This window comes from Carassius carassius, chromosome 5 (assembly GCF_963082965.1).
Source record: "Carassius carassius chromosome 5, fCarCar2.1, whole genome shotgun sequence".
Taxonomy (NCBI): domain Eukaryota; kingdom Metazoa; phylum Chordata; class Actinopteri; order Cypriniformes; family Cyprinidae; genus Carassius; species Carassius carassius.
Genome location: NC_081759.1, coordinates 31,756,292 through 31,768,848, shown reverse-complemented (window position 1 = coordinate 31,768,848; position 12,557 = coordinate 31,756,292). Strand labels below are relative to the sequence as shown.

The following is a 12,557-nucleotide window of genomic DNA, read 5'->3' as shown; positions in this document are numbered from 1 at the left end:
CGTGGCAGATCTGTGAAAAGATGACCCTCTGCATGTGACAGGGGTAGTGTTATTTTGTCTAATCTGTGAATGGACCATGCCAGTGTCTCAACTGCGCACCCTCCCGCTGCTTCACACGAGTGCAGTCAGCTGACATTCCAAGGATCATGGCATAAGAGCGTCCCTCTTTCACAACCCCATCTGTCTCAAGGACAAGTGCACTGCGTTGGTCTAATAAGAAGTGATGTGTTCGGTGTTTCATTCCGTTATGATGATAACTACGATGAAAACTTACAATAATAGCCTTGCACTTTACTTGCACTATTTAAATTTGATTCCGATGTTATTTATTGTGCTGTTGGCAAGAGGCATGTCCGATTGTTCCGTTATGTCACGCTTGGCAAATAGCTTATCCACACATGGCGACTGATTTTTCAATATTTACGACTTTCCCCCCGTACTGCAGGGTTGATTGTGGCCATTGGAATGGGACCAAAAGATTCTTGCATGTGGAGAGCACAATGTCCCATACGATTCTAGTACCCTGTCATCTCTCTGTCTATATTTGACATTTTTGCACGTTGCTGCTTCCACTTGCATCCTTGTTTTTTGAATAATCCTCTTGTACGAAAAAAGAGAGAAGTTTGTTAACGAAAAAATCACTGCCAAACACAATTAACCTTCCCTTTGGAATATCCACTGCCCAAATTAAACACAAAACAGTTGCTCTCGCAGGCACAGATTTATTTTACGGCCTAGATTTTTTTTTTTTTTTTTTACAATTTTGCTGTTTTAGTTATGCCAAAAGGAAAAGGGCTGGATGGAGATGAAGAGGGAAACAGATGGTGGATGTCACCATTTCCTCTCTGTCTACTTGTCTGACCTTGACTGTTGGACTGTCAAATGTTTTTGCCTTATTTAATTTGTATAAGTATGGGTGTATAACTTTCCAGGAACTTGTAAATTAACCCAGCATGCTCTTGCTGGGACTGTCCCAGTATAGTGCTGTATTCACACAACATCATTTAGATTAGAGCACAGGGGTGAATACATACTTTAAGCAATTGAAAACGTGAAATGTACCACAACAGAAACCAACCAACCTAAAATTTAGGGGAAAATCGAATACCCCTTTTAAAATCATTTTAACGAAGCGTTTGTTAATAGTTGTCCAAATTTCTGTAGTAGATGCGTGCTAATTAGCTAATGTTGATGCCCCCTGCTCCATTTTAATGCAACCTGTAAATCCATTAGCGGCCATGATTGGAAGGAACAGAAAGAAAATCAACTGCATTTGTTTTCTATTGTAAACAAAGGGCCAGATCTAAGGTGTAGTATGGGTGATTTCTACAAGTTCCTACTGTTGTGGGAGGGAACATTTTCAAAAATGATGTAATGGCCAGAATACTCTTTCTTTATAAGTTAAGGGGTTCTAGAGTTGCTAGTTGAACATACTTGCATTGTCCAATTGTCATGTGTTTTTAATCGCTAAACTGTTTTGTCTTATCTGTTGCCAAATTATATTTGATGTTTTTTTTGTTAAATGCAGAAAAAAAGAATACAGAAAAAATGTGATGATACCAAACACGCAAGCTTTTTGTTTTTAAGAATGCTATTTAAGAACATTAAAAGGTTTATGAATGTTTTGTTTAATTTGTGGTGTTCCTTCATTCTTCAAATTTCAGAATTAATTTTTAAATCCAATTCATTAGTGCTGCAATGCTTATAGCATTTCAATTATTTTAGTTTTTAGTATTTTATTTAGATGAATACTGTATAGTATGGAAGCCTGATTCTACCACTGAATAAAAACATTAAAAAGTTAATTGCAACTTCTCACAATTCTGACTTTTTTTCTCACAATTGCGAGTTTACATATTGCAATTCTGACTTTTTTCTCAGAATTGTTAGACATAAACTCGCAATTCTGAGAAATTAAGTCAGAATTGAGTTACAAGTAGGTCCCAGATCTGACTTTATTTCTCGCATTTGTAAGTCTACATTCCGCAATTCTGACTTTATAACTTGCAAAAAAAGTCCGAATTGTGAGATAAAAAGTCACAATTACCTTTCTAATGTTTAAGTTCAGTTGCGAAAACAGGCTTCCATATTATAGCATGTTCATACTTTACATAAATACTGCATTAAAAGTAAATCAAACACAGATGACGACATAAAGGAGATCCATTTACTTTAATGTAGCAGGCACTTTAAAATGATCCCTAGTCTACCCCTTTGGTGTTCCATTCTGTACCCCATCACTGGTTCCATTATTAAATCTCTGCACAAAAACAAAACAAAAGAGGATGGGACCAAAGATGAAAAATAAAAAATAAAACATTGATTAAAATCCAACTTTTTTTTTTTTTTTTGTAGCACAGAAAACACTTCAAATCCAATCACAACCTCATATGTACGAGCTCACTTTTGCTGCTCTTGTTCACCTGATCTTACATATGCTGTATTCACCATATTACTCATAGCACATACACCAGGTTTGTTTTGTCTTCCACAGTAGATTTCTTCCCACTCAAAACCATGTCGGATTGAAATCTTTTTGATGCCAGTATATCATACAACAATTTATGCTATATTGGCAAATTAACATTACTTCACTTTTACACAAGCAAAATTTTTTCAGATTGAAACAAGTGCTTCGGTGTTTCTCTACAGTTTTTTTTTTTCCTCCAAGACAGAAGCATTCGAAATGGTCTTTTCTTCTTTCCTTTTAAGCAACAGGCAAACCTGCCTCGTGTCCTCGTTGTGACAGCGTCACTGTCTCCAGGTTCGGTCAGGTAGTCATACAGTCTTCCTGGCGGTCATAACTCGAACAATAGAGCCTAGTCCTCCAACAGCAAATGCCTGTAATAAAAGACAGAAAGAAAAATGTTTTTAATCTTATTTAAAGCCCTCCGATACGAGTATGGTTGGTGTAAAACACCCCTCCACTCACACATTGATAGCTTGGGTTTACCTTTTCATGCCACTGCAGCAATATGGCACTGCTATTTTCTGTGGGCCTCTCAAAGCCTTTGTAGACGTACTTCATGAGAAGATCAACTCCATTCTTGTTGAGAGATTTAACAGCGGGCTCTATATCGATGCTCTTAAATGATGTCAGAACCCTCAATACAACAGCCTGAGCTCTTTCCTGAGAGAATGAAAGACAGGAAAGATGCAATCGTCCAGTTTGCACCCCATATGTTTTACTCTGAAATGTAATTCTGTACCTTTATTGCTGGGTTCCTGCTGTTGATTGGAGGGTTCCTAAGAGCAATATTAAGGGCTGCCATCATGTCCCCTGTGCATTAAAGCTTGTTAAGGAAGACTTCAATAGCTCAAGGCAAGCTCTTACCATACTAACAGTACAGAAAAGGAAGCTTTAAATTTTGCATAAACTGACACTAGGAGGAATTAAGTTTTTCGGATGAAGTTGTCTCAAACACACACACACACACACTAAAGCCCAAGAAGGAATTTCTCAAAACAAATGAATCTTTCAGACGGGACTAAACTCTCAGGAACGTGGATGATTGATTGTTTGGTGCGCTGCGGCTGCCTGCCACTGCATTCTCCAACAACTGTCACGTGCACTGAATCACACCGTATTAATATGGAGATAGACGTGGCTATCCCAACTAGATTAATTTCAGATGAGACATTAATATCAACTTTTAATCCAAGTATTAAAATTTTAGGCGCTGTGACCTCAATATTAAAAATAGAAGACCTCAACATAGAAGCAAAACAGAGTGTTCAGCGTCCTAGTGTTCCAGAAAAGTTCTGACTTCTTTTCCCTAGATGTCCTTTTGTCATGCTGTGCTGAGGACATTCCACTTATTTTTGGGATAACATATCCATTGTAATACAGAACTTATGGATTTGAGGTCAGTATGAAGAATGAAGGATTGTATAAGTTGGAACATCTACTGTACATGTATTGAACAAGGTTCAAAAGAGAGCACCCCTTACATTTACATTACCACTTGATGACAGACACTTCTCAAAATAACCAATCTCAAAGGAGCATCAATGACAACTGAAAAAAGTCCAATGAAATATACAAATACGTACACTCATATACATAAGTACAGTTCTTATTTTAAAAAAATGATTACCTTTATTGAGTAAGGATGCAAGTTTCTATTTCATTCAAATTCAAATTGTTCTTTTGAACTTTCTATTCATTAAGGAATCCTAACAAAAATATATCATGGTTTCCACAAAAATATTAAGCAGCATAGCTGGTATTAAGCAACTGTTTTCAACATAAATAATAAGAAGAATCTTTTTTTTCAGCATGAAATCAACATAGGCCTATTGAAAATCATTTCTGAAGGATCACGTGACACTCGAGTGACTGGAATACTGCTTACTGAAAATCTTCCTTTTTCATCACAGAAATAAATTACATTTTTAAAATATATTAAAATAGAAAACATATTTTTTTATTTTAATATTTTACAATATTGTTTTTGTTACTCTATTTTGATCAAATATATAAAGTAACTTCTTTCCAAAAGTAATCCCAAAATTTAGTGCATAATTAAAAAATTATAATTATTATATAAAATTATACATATAAATTTGTTAATATTATTGTTAAAAAGTTAAAATGTTCCCTATATCATAAATGTGATAAAAGCATGTAAAGCCAGAGGTTCATTCAAAATGTCAACAAACTCTACAGGGACCAAGGCAGGCTCCTGTGGGACCTCTTGTTTTTCAAAGTGCAGCTCTGTGTTCTATAATAACACATTGCGGTTCAGCAAGATCAAGCTATTTGCATTCTGTCCCACTGCACAGAAGTGCTGCTGCTAAACAAGTCAAATGCTGATGCCTCCTATGTGAGAGTCAACTCTGCAAAAAAAGATGTGGTCTCACTAGCAAGTGGCTACAGCTACTCCAACACATACCATCTGCAGGAACTTACTGAACCGGGTACCATGGTAGAGCAGAGAGGAAGAGGAAGCCCGATGCAAATCAGAGGTTTCTGGGCACAATTGGGGTAGAAAGCCCTGAGGTGACTGGCCTCATATTTTAATTCACATCCTGCCAGGGCCAAATCCCAACACTTTACACAGCAGAATGATCACATCATTGGCAACAACTCTTCATCCAAAACTACGGGAGTGCACGTTCAGGCATATTTCACCTGTGAGCATAACCTGCACCATGGAGATCATAAACAAATAGAAAGATCACAGAGACAAATCACACCATTGTCCACCTCAGACTATACAGTACACAAGGAAACGAGAATTGCAACATGACTGCATGCAACAGCGTGTGGATTCCCTTAACAGGTTTATTATTGTGAGAGAATTTAGACGACTGTTTGCTTCAAAAGTCTATTACGCAGTCTAACCTAATTAGAAAACTGTGACAGAATGATGTATCTGGAATGTCACTCACAGCGCTCTTCTTCTCAACAAGACAGAAAAACACTCTTGAGGAAAGACTACAATATACTCTATAAAATAAAAGTGCAAATCCTGTCAAAGGTTAATAACATTTTTAAATGTCACTTCATTCAAATAAGAAATACGTTTCTGGAACAACAAGCGTTTAAAGAAATTTCTTTTGTTCCCCCCATCAGGTTTTGAATGCAAATTAGCCCTTTTAATCCCAGCGGCTACATCTGTGATGAAAATGTATTTTGAATTTGAATAGTCTAAAAACTATTTCTGATGTATTTCATGCAGTGTTGTCAACTGTAAATGAAAGCACGGGCTTCTTGATTACATTTTTACATGACCCAAGCTGTTTAATTCCTGTTTACCTGTCTAAAATATAAGCACCATAAAAAAAAGCATTTAAAATTTCATAATTCAAACTGTGTAATATCACTGTCACATAAAAAGCACGATCAAAGGAATCATAAACATCACATTTGTGACCACAAGGAAAAGTCCCACCTGTGCAAATTTTGATGAAATGTTAGATTTCAAAGTTCTCATACATTAAATTATCCCCCTCACAGAGTATTGATTACAAAGTTATCTTGGGTCTTACTGAGCAATTTTAACATTTACAGTTGTGACTGTAAATAAAACACATTTTCAATAGACTGTGCACCATTTAGGATATGTATCTTATTTCACACCCACTAAAAACAGTTAATTTCGCTCTAGGGAAAGCAAACTATAATCATGAACTAATATTTTGAGCTGGTGCTCAAGACTGGTCAGACAACACTACTTACTATTATCAATGCTAAAAACAGTTAAAGGGTTAGTTCGCCCAATTTGCATAATTAAGTCATAATTTACCCTCATGTTGTTCCAAACCCGTGAGACCTCCGTTTATTTTTGGAACACAGTTTAAGATATATTAGATTTAGTCCGAAAGCTCTCAGTCCCTCCATTGAAGCTGTGTGTACGGTATACTGTCCATGTCCAGAAAGGTAAGAAAAACATCATCAAAGTAGTCCTTGTGACATCAGAGGGTCAGTTAGAATTTTTTGAAGCATCGAAAATACATTTTGGTCCAAAAATATCAAAAACTACGACTTTATTCAGCATTGTCTTCTCTTCCTTGTCTGTTGTAAGACAGTTCAAAACAAAGCAGTTTGTCATATCCAGTTCGCGAACAAATCATTCGATGTAACAGGATCTTTTTGAAACGGATCACCAAATCGAACTGAATCGTTTTAAACGGTTCGCGTCTCCAATATGCATTAATCCACAAATGACTTAAACTGTTAACTTTTTTAATGTGGCTGACACTTCCTCTGAGTTCAAACAAATCAATATCCCGGAGTTATTCATGCACTCAAACAGTACACTGACTGAACTGCTGTGAAGAGAGAACTGAAGATGAACACAGAGCCGAGCCAGATAATGACTCGTTCACGAGTCAAGAACCGTTTCTGTCAGACGTGTCCGATTCGAGAACCGAGGAGCTGATGATACTGCGCATGTGTGATTCAGCGTGAAGCAGACCGACACACAGAGCGTCTGAACCGAACTGATTCTTTTGGTGATTGATTCTGAACTGATTCTGTGCTAATGTTATGAGCCCAGGTAAACCGAAGGCTTGCAATCATTACCAATGACGCCATTACGTTGAGCGCAAAAGAACCGGTGAACCGTTTTCTTCAACCGGTTTATTGAATTGAACTGTCAGAAAGAACTACTGGTGATCCGAAAACCGTTGCAACCGGTCCTTGACTCGTGAACGAGTCATTATCTGGCTCGGCTCAGTGTTCATCTCTCTCTTTACAGCAGTTCAGTCAGTGTACTGTTTGAGTGCATGAATTACTCCGGGATATTGGTTTGTTTGAACTCAGAGGAAGTGTCAGCCACATTAAACAAGTTAACAGCTTAAGTCATTTGTGGATTAATGCGTATTGGAGACGCAAACTGTTTAAAACGATTCAGTTCGATTTGGTGAACTGGTTTAAAAAGATCCGGTTACATCGAATGATTCGTTCGCAAACCGGATATGACAAACTGCTTTGTTTTGAACTGTCTTACAACAGACACGGAAGAGAAGACAATGCTGAATAAAGTCGTAGTTTTTGCTATTTTTGGACCAAAATGTATTTTCGATGCTTCAAAAAATTCTAACTGACCCTTTGATGTCACATGGACTACTTTGATGATGTTTTTCTTACCTTTCTGGACATGGACAGTATACCGTTCATACAGTTTCAATGGAGGGACTGAGAGCTCTCGGACTAAATCTAAAATATTTTAAACTGTGTTCCAAAGATAAATGGAGGTCTTACTGGTTTGGAACGACATGAGAGTGAGTTATTAATGACATAATTTTCATTTTGGGGTGAACTATCCCTTTAAGCTGTATAATATATTTATAGCAACCTTATAAACTACACCAAAGTATCGCTGCAGCTTAAAGAAACAAATCAACGCGTTGCTAAAATGTTGTAAACAAAGCCGCACAATCATCACGTCATCTTGCCCTAGTACTGTACAGAGGCGCGCGCTCTCATGTAACAATCCCTAATTTCGTTACGCTCACATTAAAGGATATTGCCTGATAAGGTTGTCGACTTCCACCGCATCAGGTCCTTGCTGCTCGGCAGGCTCGTCGTGATCGTCCACGAATTTATTCTCGTCGAATTCATCAATGTCCACCTTTCTGAAGCGCGAAGACAGCGTGTTCTTGGCCATCGGGGCCAGTGTCCCTCTCCAGCGTCCCGTGTGCTGTAACAGTTCTGTGCTCCGATGGGAGATTTCAGTCTCTGCTGATAGTCGGCGTCAGGGACTCCACAATGAAGCACATCCAAAGATGGATGAGTTGCTTAGTCAAAGTGGGCTGCGTTCAGTGTGTTATACCGCCACACACCAGCACGAGCACATGAGCTGTTTCAGTGTACCGATGCGGAGCCGCATATTTAATATGAAAGGTATGATAGCAAAAGCTGGAGTACTACTGCCACCTGCTGAGTCGGAGTGTATAAAATTATTTTACAGTTAAAGGGATAGTTCACAAGGAATTCTGTCAATATTTAGGAATATAGCTCAAATGTATGAATAATAATAAATAAAAATCAAAATATAATAATAATAATTTAACACAACATTAATTAAAATTCTGAAATTGTATAACTGCTTGAAGGGATAATAATTATACAAATAAAATAAAAAAAACATACACAAACAAAACCAAATTAAACCCTGCGGTTCATGACGATACATTGATGTGTAAAGGCACATGAAACTGACACAAGAAACGGAACAGTATTTATATAATTTTTTACTTCTGATGCACTACAATGCCCAAACTGTCTGAACTGTATGCACACCTCCTCAAAACAATGTATTGTCAGAAGCTGCAGGGTTTTTTAGTTTTATTGTTATTGTAAAAACGGTTTGTTTAAAAATATCACCCTTTGCATTCTACTGAAGAAGTAAAGTCACCTACATCTTGGATACCCCGGGGGTGAGCAGATAAACATCAAATTTTTCAGTTTTGGGTGAACTATCCCTTTAACCTCCCCACTGACTGCTATTATGTATTACAAGATCTGCAATCATTATTTGTTTATAACACAGACCTAGCAATTGTTTGAATGTATTAATAATAGACATTTTAAATAATATATTTGTGACCCTGGACCACAAAACCAGTCATAATTATCATGGGTACATTTGTAGCAATAGCCAACAATACATTGTATGAGTCAAAATTATCATTTTTTTTTACTTTTATGCCAAAAATCATTAGGATATTAAGTAAAGATCATGTTCCATGAATATATTTTGTACATTTATTTCTGTAAATACATCAAAAATTAATTTTAGATTATTTAGATTATAATTTTTTTTGCACCATTAGATTCCAGATTTTCTAATTGTTGTATCTCAGCCAAATATTGCCCTATAACAGTCATTTTCAAAAAACATCTAAAGACACATATTTTACACCAGCACTTGACCAACTATTACTAGCACTTACCTTCTCTTTTCTGTTCTGTTCTATTCTATTCTATTCTATTCTATTCTTAAAAAAAGAAGAAACAAACAAAAAACATAGCTAAGCCTATGTTTACTGCCAAAGACTAACTGAGACTTGTCATGGCACTTGTATATTGTTGTTTTTTTCTCCTTGGTCTGATTGCTTCTATGTTTCTCATCTGTAAGTCGCTTTGGATAAAAGCATCTGCTAAATGATTAAATGTAATGTAAATGTAAATAACAAACCTTCAGTGGAAAGCTTAATTTTTCAGCTTTATATTCAGATGATGTGTATCTTAATTTCAGAAAATTGACCCTTATGACTGTTTTAGTTATGTGTATTATGATCTTTTTTAAATGCTTCTTTTTATCGAACTTATTTGACAGACAAAACAACCATAAAACAATCTGTATATGTGTAATTGATAACTTAAATAACACCAACAGTTGTTGAGAGCACAAAATGAATTCGTCTCAAATGGAAACGTGTTGTGAAGCCGGCGTTTGACCGCTAGAGGGTGCTATACGTCATTTAATTCTGAGTCTGCGCAGGCATTTGTTGTGTCCGCCATATTGAACTGCTCTCAGAAGGAACGTATCTTTCGTCGAGGACGGGTTTTAAAACTCAAATTAAACAATTTTTAAACTTAATAAGTGTTTTTAAATTATTTCTGATTTGTAGTGTTTCCTGCATAGTGAGCAATGGGGAAGCGATATTACTGCGACTACTGTGACCGCAGTTTTCAGGACACCCTGCACAACAGAAAGAAGCACCTAAACGGCGTCCAGCACCACCGGGCGAAAAAAGCCTGGTTTGACAACTTCAGAGGTACTCACAGAAAACTTCACAAAGCAGTAGGAGGCTACAAAACAATGAATCACGTTTTTTATTTGTATTTCAGACGCTGCCACAGTTTTAAATGAAGAGCGGACAAAGGAGCACTGCAGAAAGTTTCTCCAGACAGGTACAAAATGTGACAAAAGAAGCCACACCGCTGTGTAGTAAGTTTTTTATTATGAAACTGATAAGTTAACTTTTTCCTCTTACTGTCTTTCAGGACAATGTGTATTTGGTGCAAGCTGTCGTTTTTCACACATGTCTGAGAGACATATGAAGCTGCTGGAGCAAAAGATTGATGGTGAGGTGCTACAGCAGCCAGCAGCAGCTTTCTTGGACCTTCATCTTATGATGTCTTTTAGATATGTCATTGATCTTTAAGTCATAGTTTAATGAGAAGGCAAGCTGTTGTGTTACACATAGACATTTTCGCAGTCTGTTAAACTGAGTAGCAATTGTGGCAATTTCCTGTCAGATGAAAAGCGGCAGAAGGAAAACCCTGACCAAGATGGATCATCTACCGTGCGCAGCATTGATGAATGGCTTTCCAGAAGAGAGAAGAAACTGGCTGCTTTGACATCAGGAAGGTACTTAATGTTTGATACTGCACAGAATGATGATTTGAAAAGGCTGGAATGTTCCAAGCAAGTATTTCATTCAATAAGATGCGTTTAGTTCTTAATTACTTTGACTTTGATGTTGACAAATGATCACTTTTCTTACTTGCATGGAACTCACTATTCACACTGGAACATCAAGGATGATGCTCATTTTATCCATTGTTTGGGTTTTAGTATTATGCCAATTTCAGAGACTATTATTATTATTAATTTTTTGTCTAAAACAACCAATTTAATGTTATGATTGAACACGTTGCTGAACTTATTGGATGAAGGATTCCAGCTGCTTAGGTGCAATTAGGTGTTTTAGAGCATTCAAAATGCATGAAAAAGCTTGTTTTAGAGGTCACCCTGACACACATTAAAATTAGATGCCTGCAGCCTACAGCTGTGTCATTTGCATAATTATCTGCATATAGGTTTCAGTGGTAGAGAAAGCACACATATTATGCTCTTGAGCTCAGCAGTCACCTGTAACTCCTTTTATTTTCAGAGTTTTAAAGATGGAAGAGGAAGAATGTGGGGAAAACATTGAGATACCTCCATATTTACTGTCTATTCCAGATCTTCCTCCATCTCTTCATCCTCCACCAACTGGTGGTTGGAGAGTGACGCAACACAATGAATGGGGTTGAAATATAATTTATAAGTTATTTTTAATTATTCCTTTTTTTCCCTTCAAGAACATACTGCTAACTATTATCATTACAAAGCCCTTGTATGTAATTCCTTAAAGGTATAGTTCACACAAAAATAAAAACAAAATTGTTGAAAATGTCCTCACCCTCAGGCTGTCCAAGATCATTTTGATTGTTCCTTGTAATGCTACATTTCTCCAAATCCATTCCATCACTTGCTTTGCAATAGATCCTCTGCAGTGAATAAGTGTTGATCCGTTAAGTAAACAGCAAGTGATGTAATGCTAAATTTCTCCAAATCTGTTCAGATAAAAAAAAAAAAAAACAGCTCTTGAAAGGCCTGAGGGTGAAGACATTTTCATCTATTTTTCCTTTCTGGGTGAACTGTTTCTTGTAGGCGAGAACAGTGTGTATATTCATATCAAATTGTATGGCTTAAACAAACATCATGTTTTGCAAGAATAAACAAGTTTACATTGTGGATAGATTTATTTTGAATAAAAACTGTGCATTGAATTTTATAATGTTGAGCTGTAATTTGTGTAACCTGAAAAGAACACAATGTTCTTTTCCTTTATGTTAGGCGTTAACATTATTGATTGCTTTTATTTGCTGCGTATCATGAAGTTGACAGTGTTCCCAAGCCAAACGTTACACTATGGATAGAGTTATTGTTTTTGTCTGCCTTCTGTGTCAGTGGTTTAGATTGAAATTCAGATGAGGGAAGCGTTTTCAATTTAGTCCTGATTGCTTGTTGCAGGGATGTTTTGTACTGCTAGCTTACATGGCCTTGGTGAATTCCTCTTGTCAGCCCTGATGAATGTTACACTTGATTGGGATGCATTACATTTAAAAGCCTGGTGATAAAAGGTCTTATTGGCTAGGCATTAGAGAAAAGATAGTATTAGTTGTCTAAAACCGTTTCGCTGCTAGATACTATTTGTTGGTCTAGTTGATATTATTTACTTAATGCTAGCAACGGTATATAAAGCTCATGAAAAAAAAAAAAAAAGTTAGCAGACCCATTCCACTGAAGCATTTTATATGCATACTCATG

At 36.6% G+C, this 12,557-nt stretch overlaps 1 protein-coding gene and 1 pseudogene across 2 annotated transcripts; one reads left to right on the top strand and one right to left on the bottom strand.

The window, feature by feature from the left end:
• Positions 1–2,153: 2,153 nt before the first annotated feature.
• On the bottom strand, positions 2,154–8,329 carry LOC132141302 (actin-related protein 2/3 complex subunit 5-B-like; annotated as a pseudogene).
• Positions 8,330–9,942: 1,613 nt separating this feature from the next.
• Positions 9,943–12,016, top strand: zmat5 (zinc finger, matrin-type 5). Of its 2 annotated transcripts, XR_009433885.1 has the most exons (6): positions 9,943–10,233; positions 10,307–10,369; positions 10,463–10,543; positions 10,718–10,829; positions 11,356–11,681; positions 11,775–12,016. XR_009433885.1 is itself a non-coding variant. In XM_059550703.1 (5 exons), the coding sequence occupies exons 1-5, from the start codon at positions 10,107–10,109 to the stop codon at positions 11,495–11,497; spliced, it is 525 nt and encodes a 174-aa protein (XP_059406686.1). In that variant the 5' UTR covers positions 9,943–10,106; the 3' UTR covers positions 11,498–12,016. The 2 variants fall into 2 exon arrangements, 1 of the variants encoding a protein (XP_059406686.1); XM_059550703.1 differs by having other exon boundaries at positions 11,356–12,016.
• Positions 12,017–12,557: the final 541 nt, after the last annotated feature.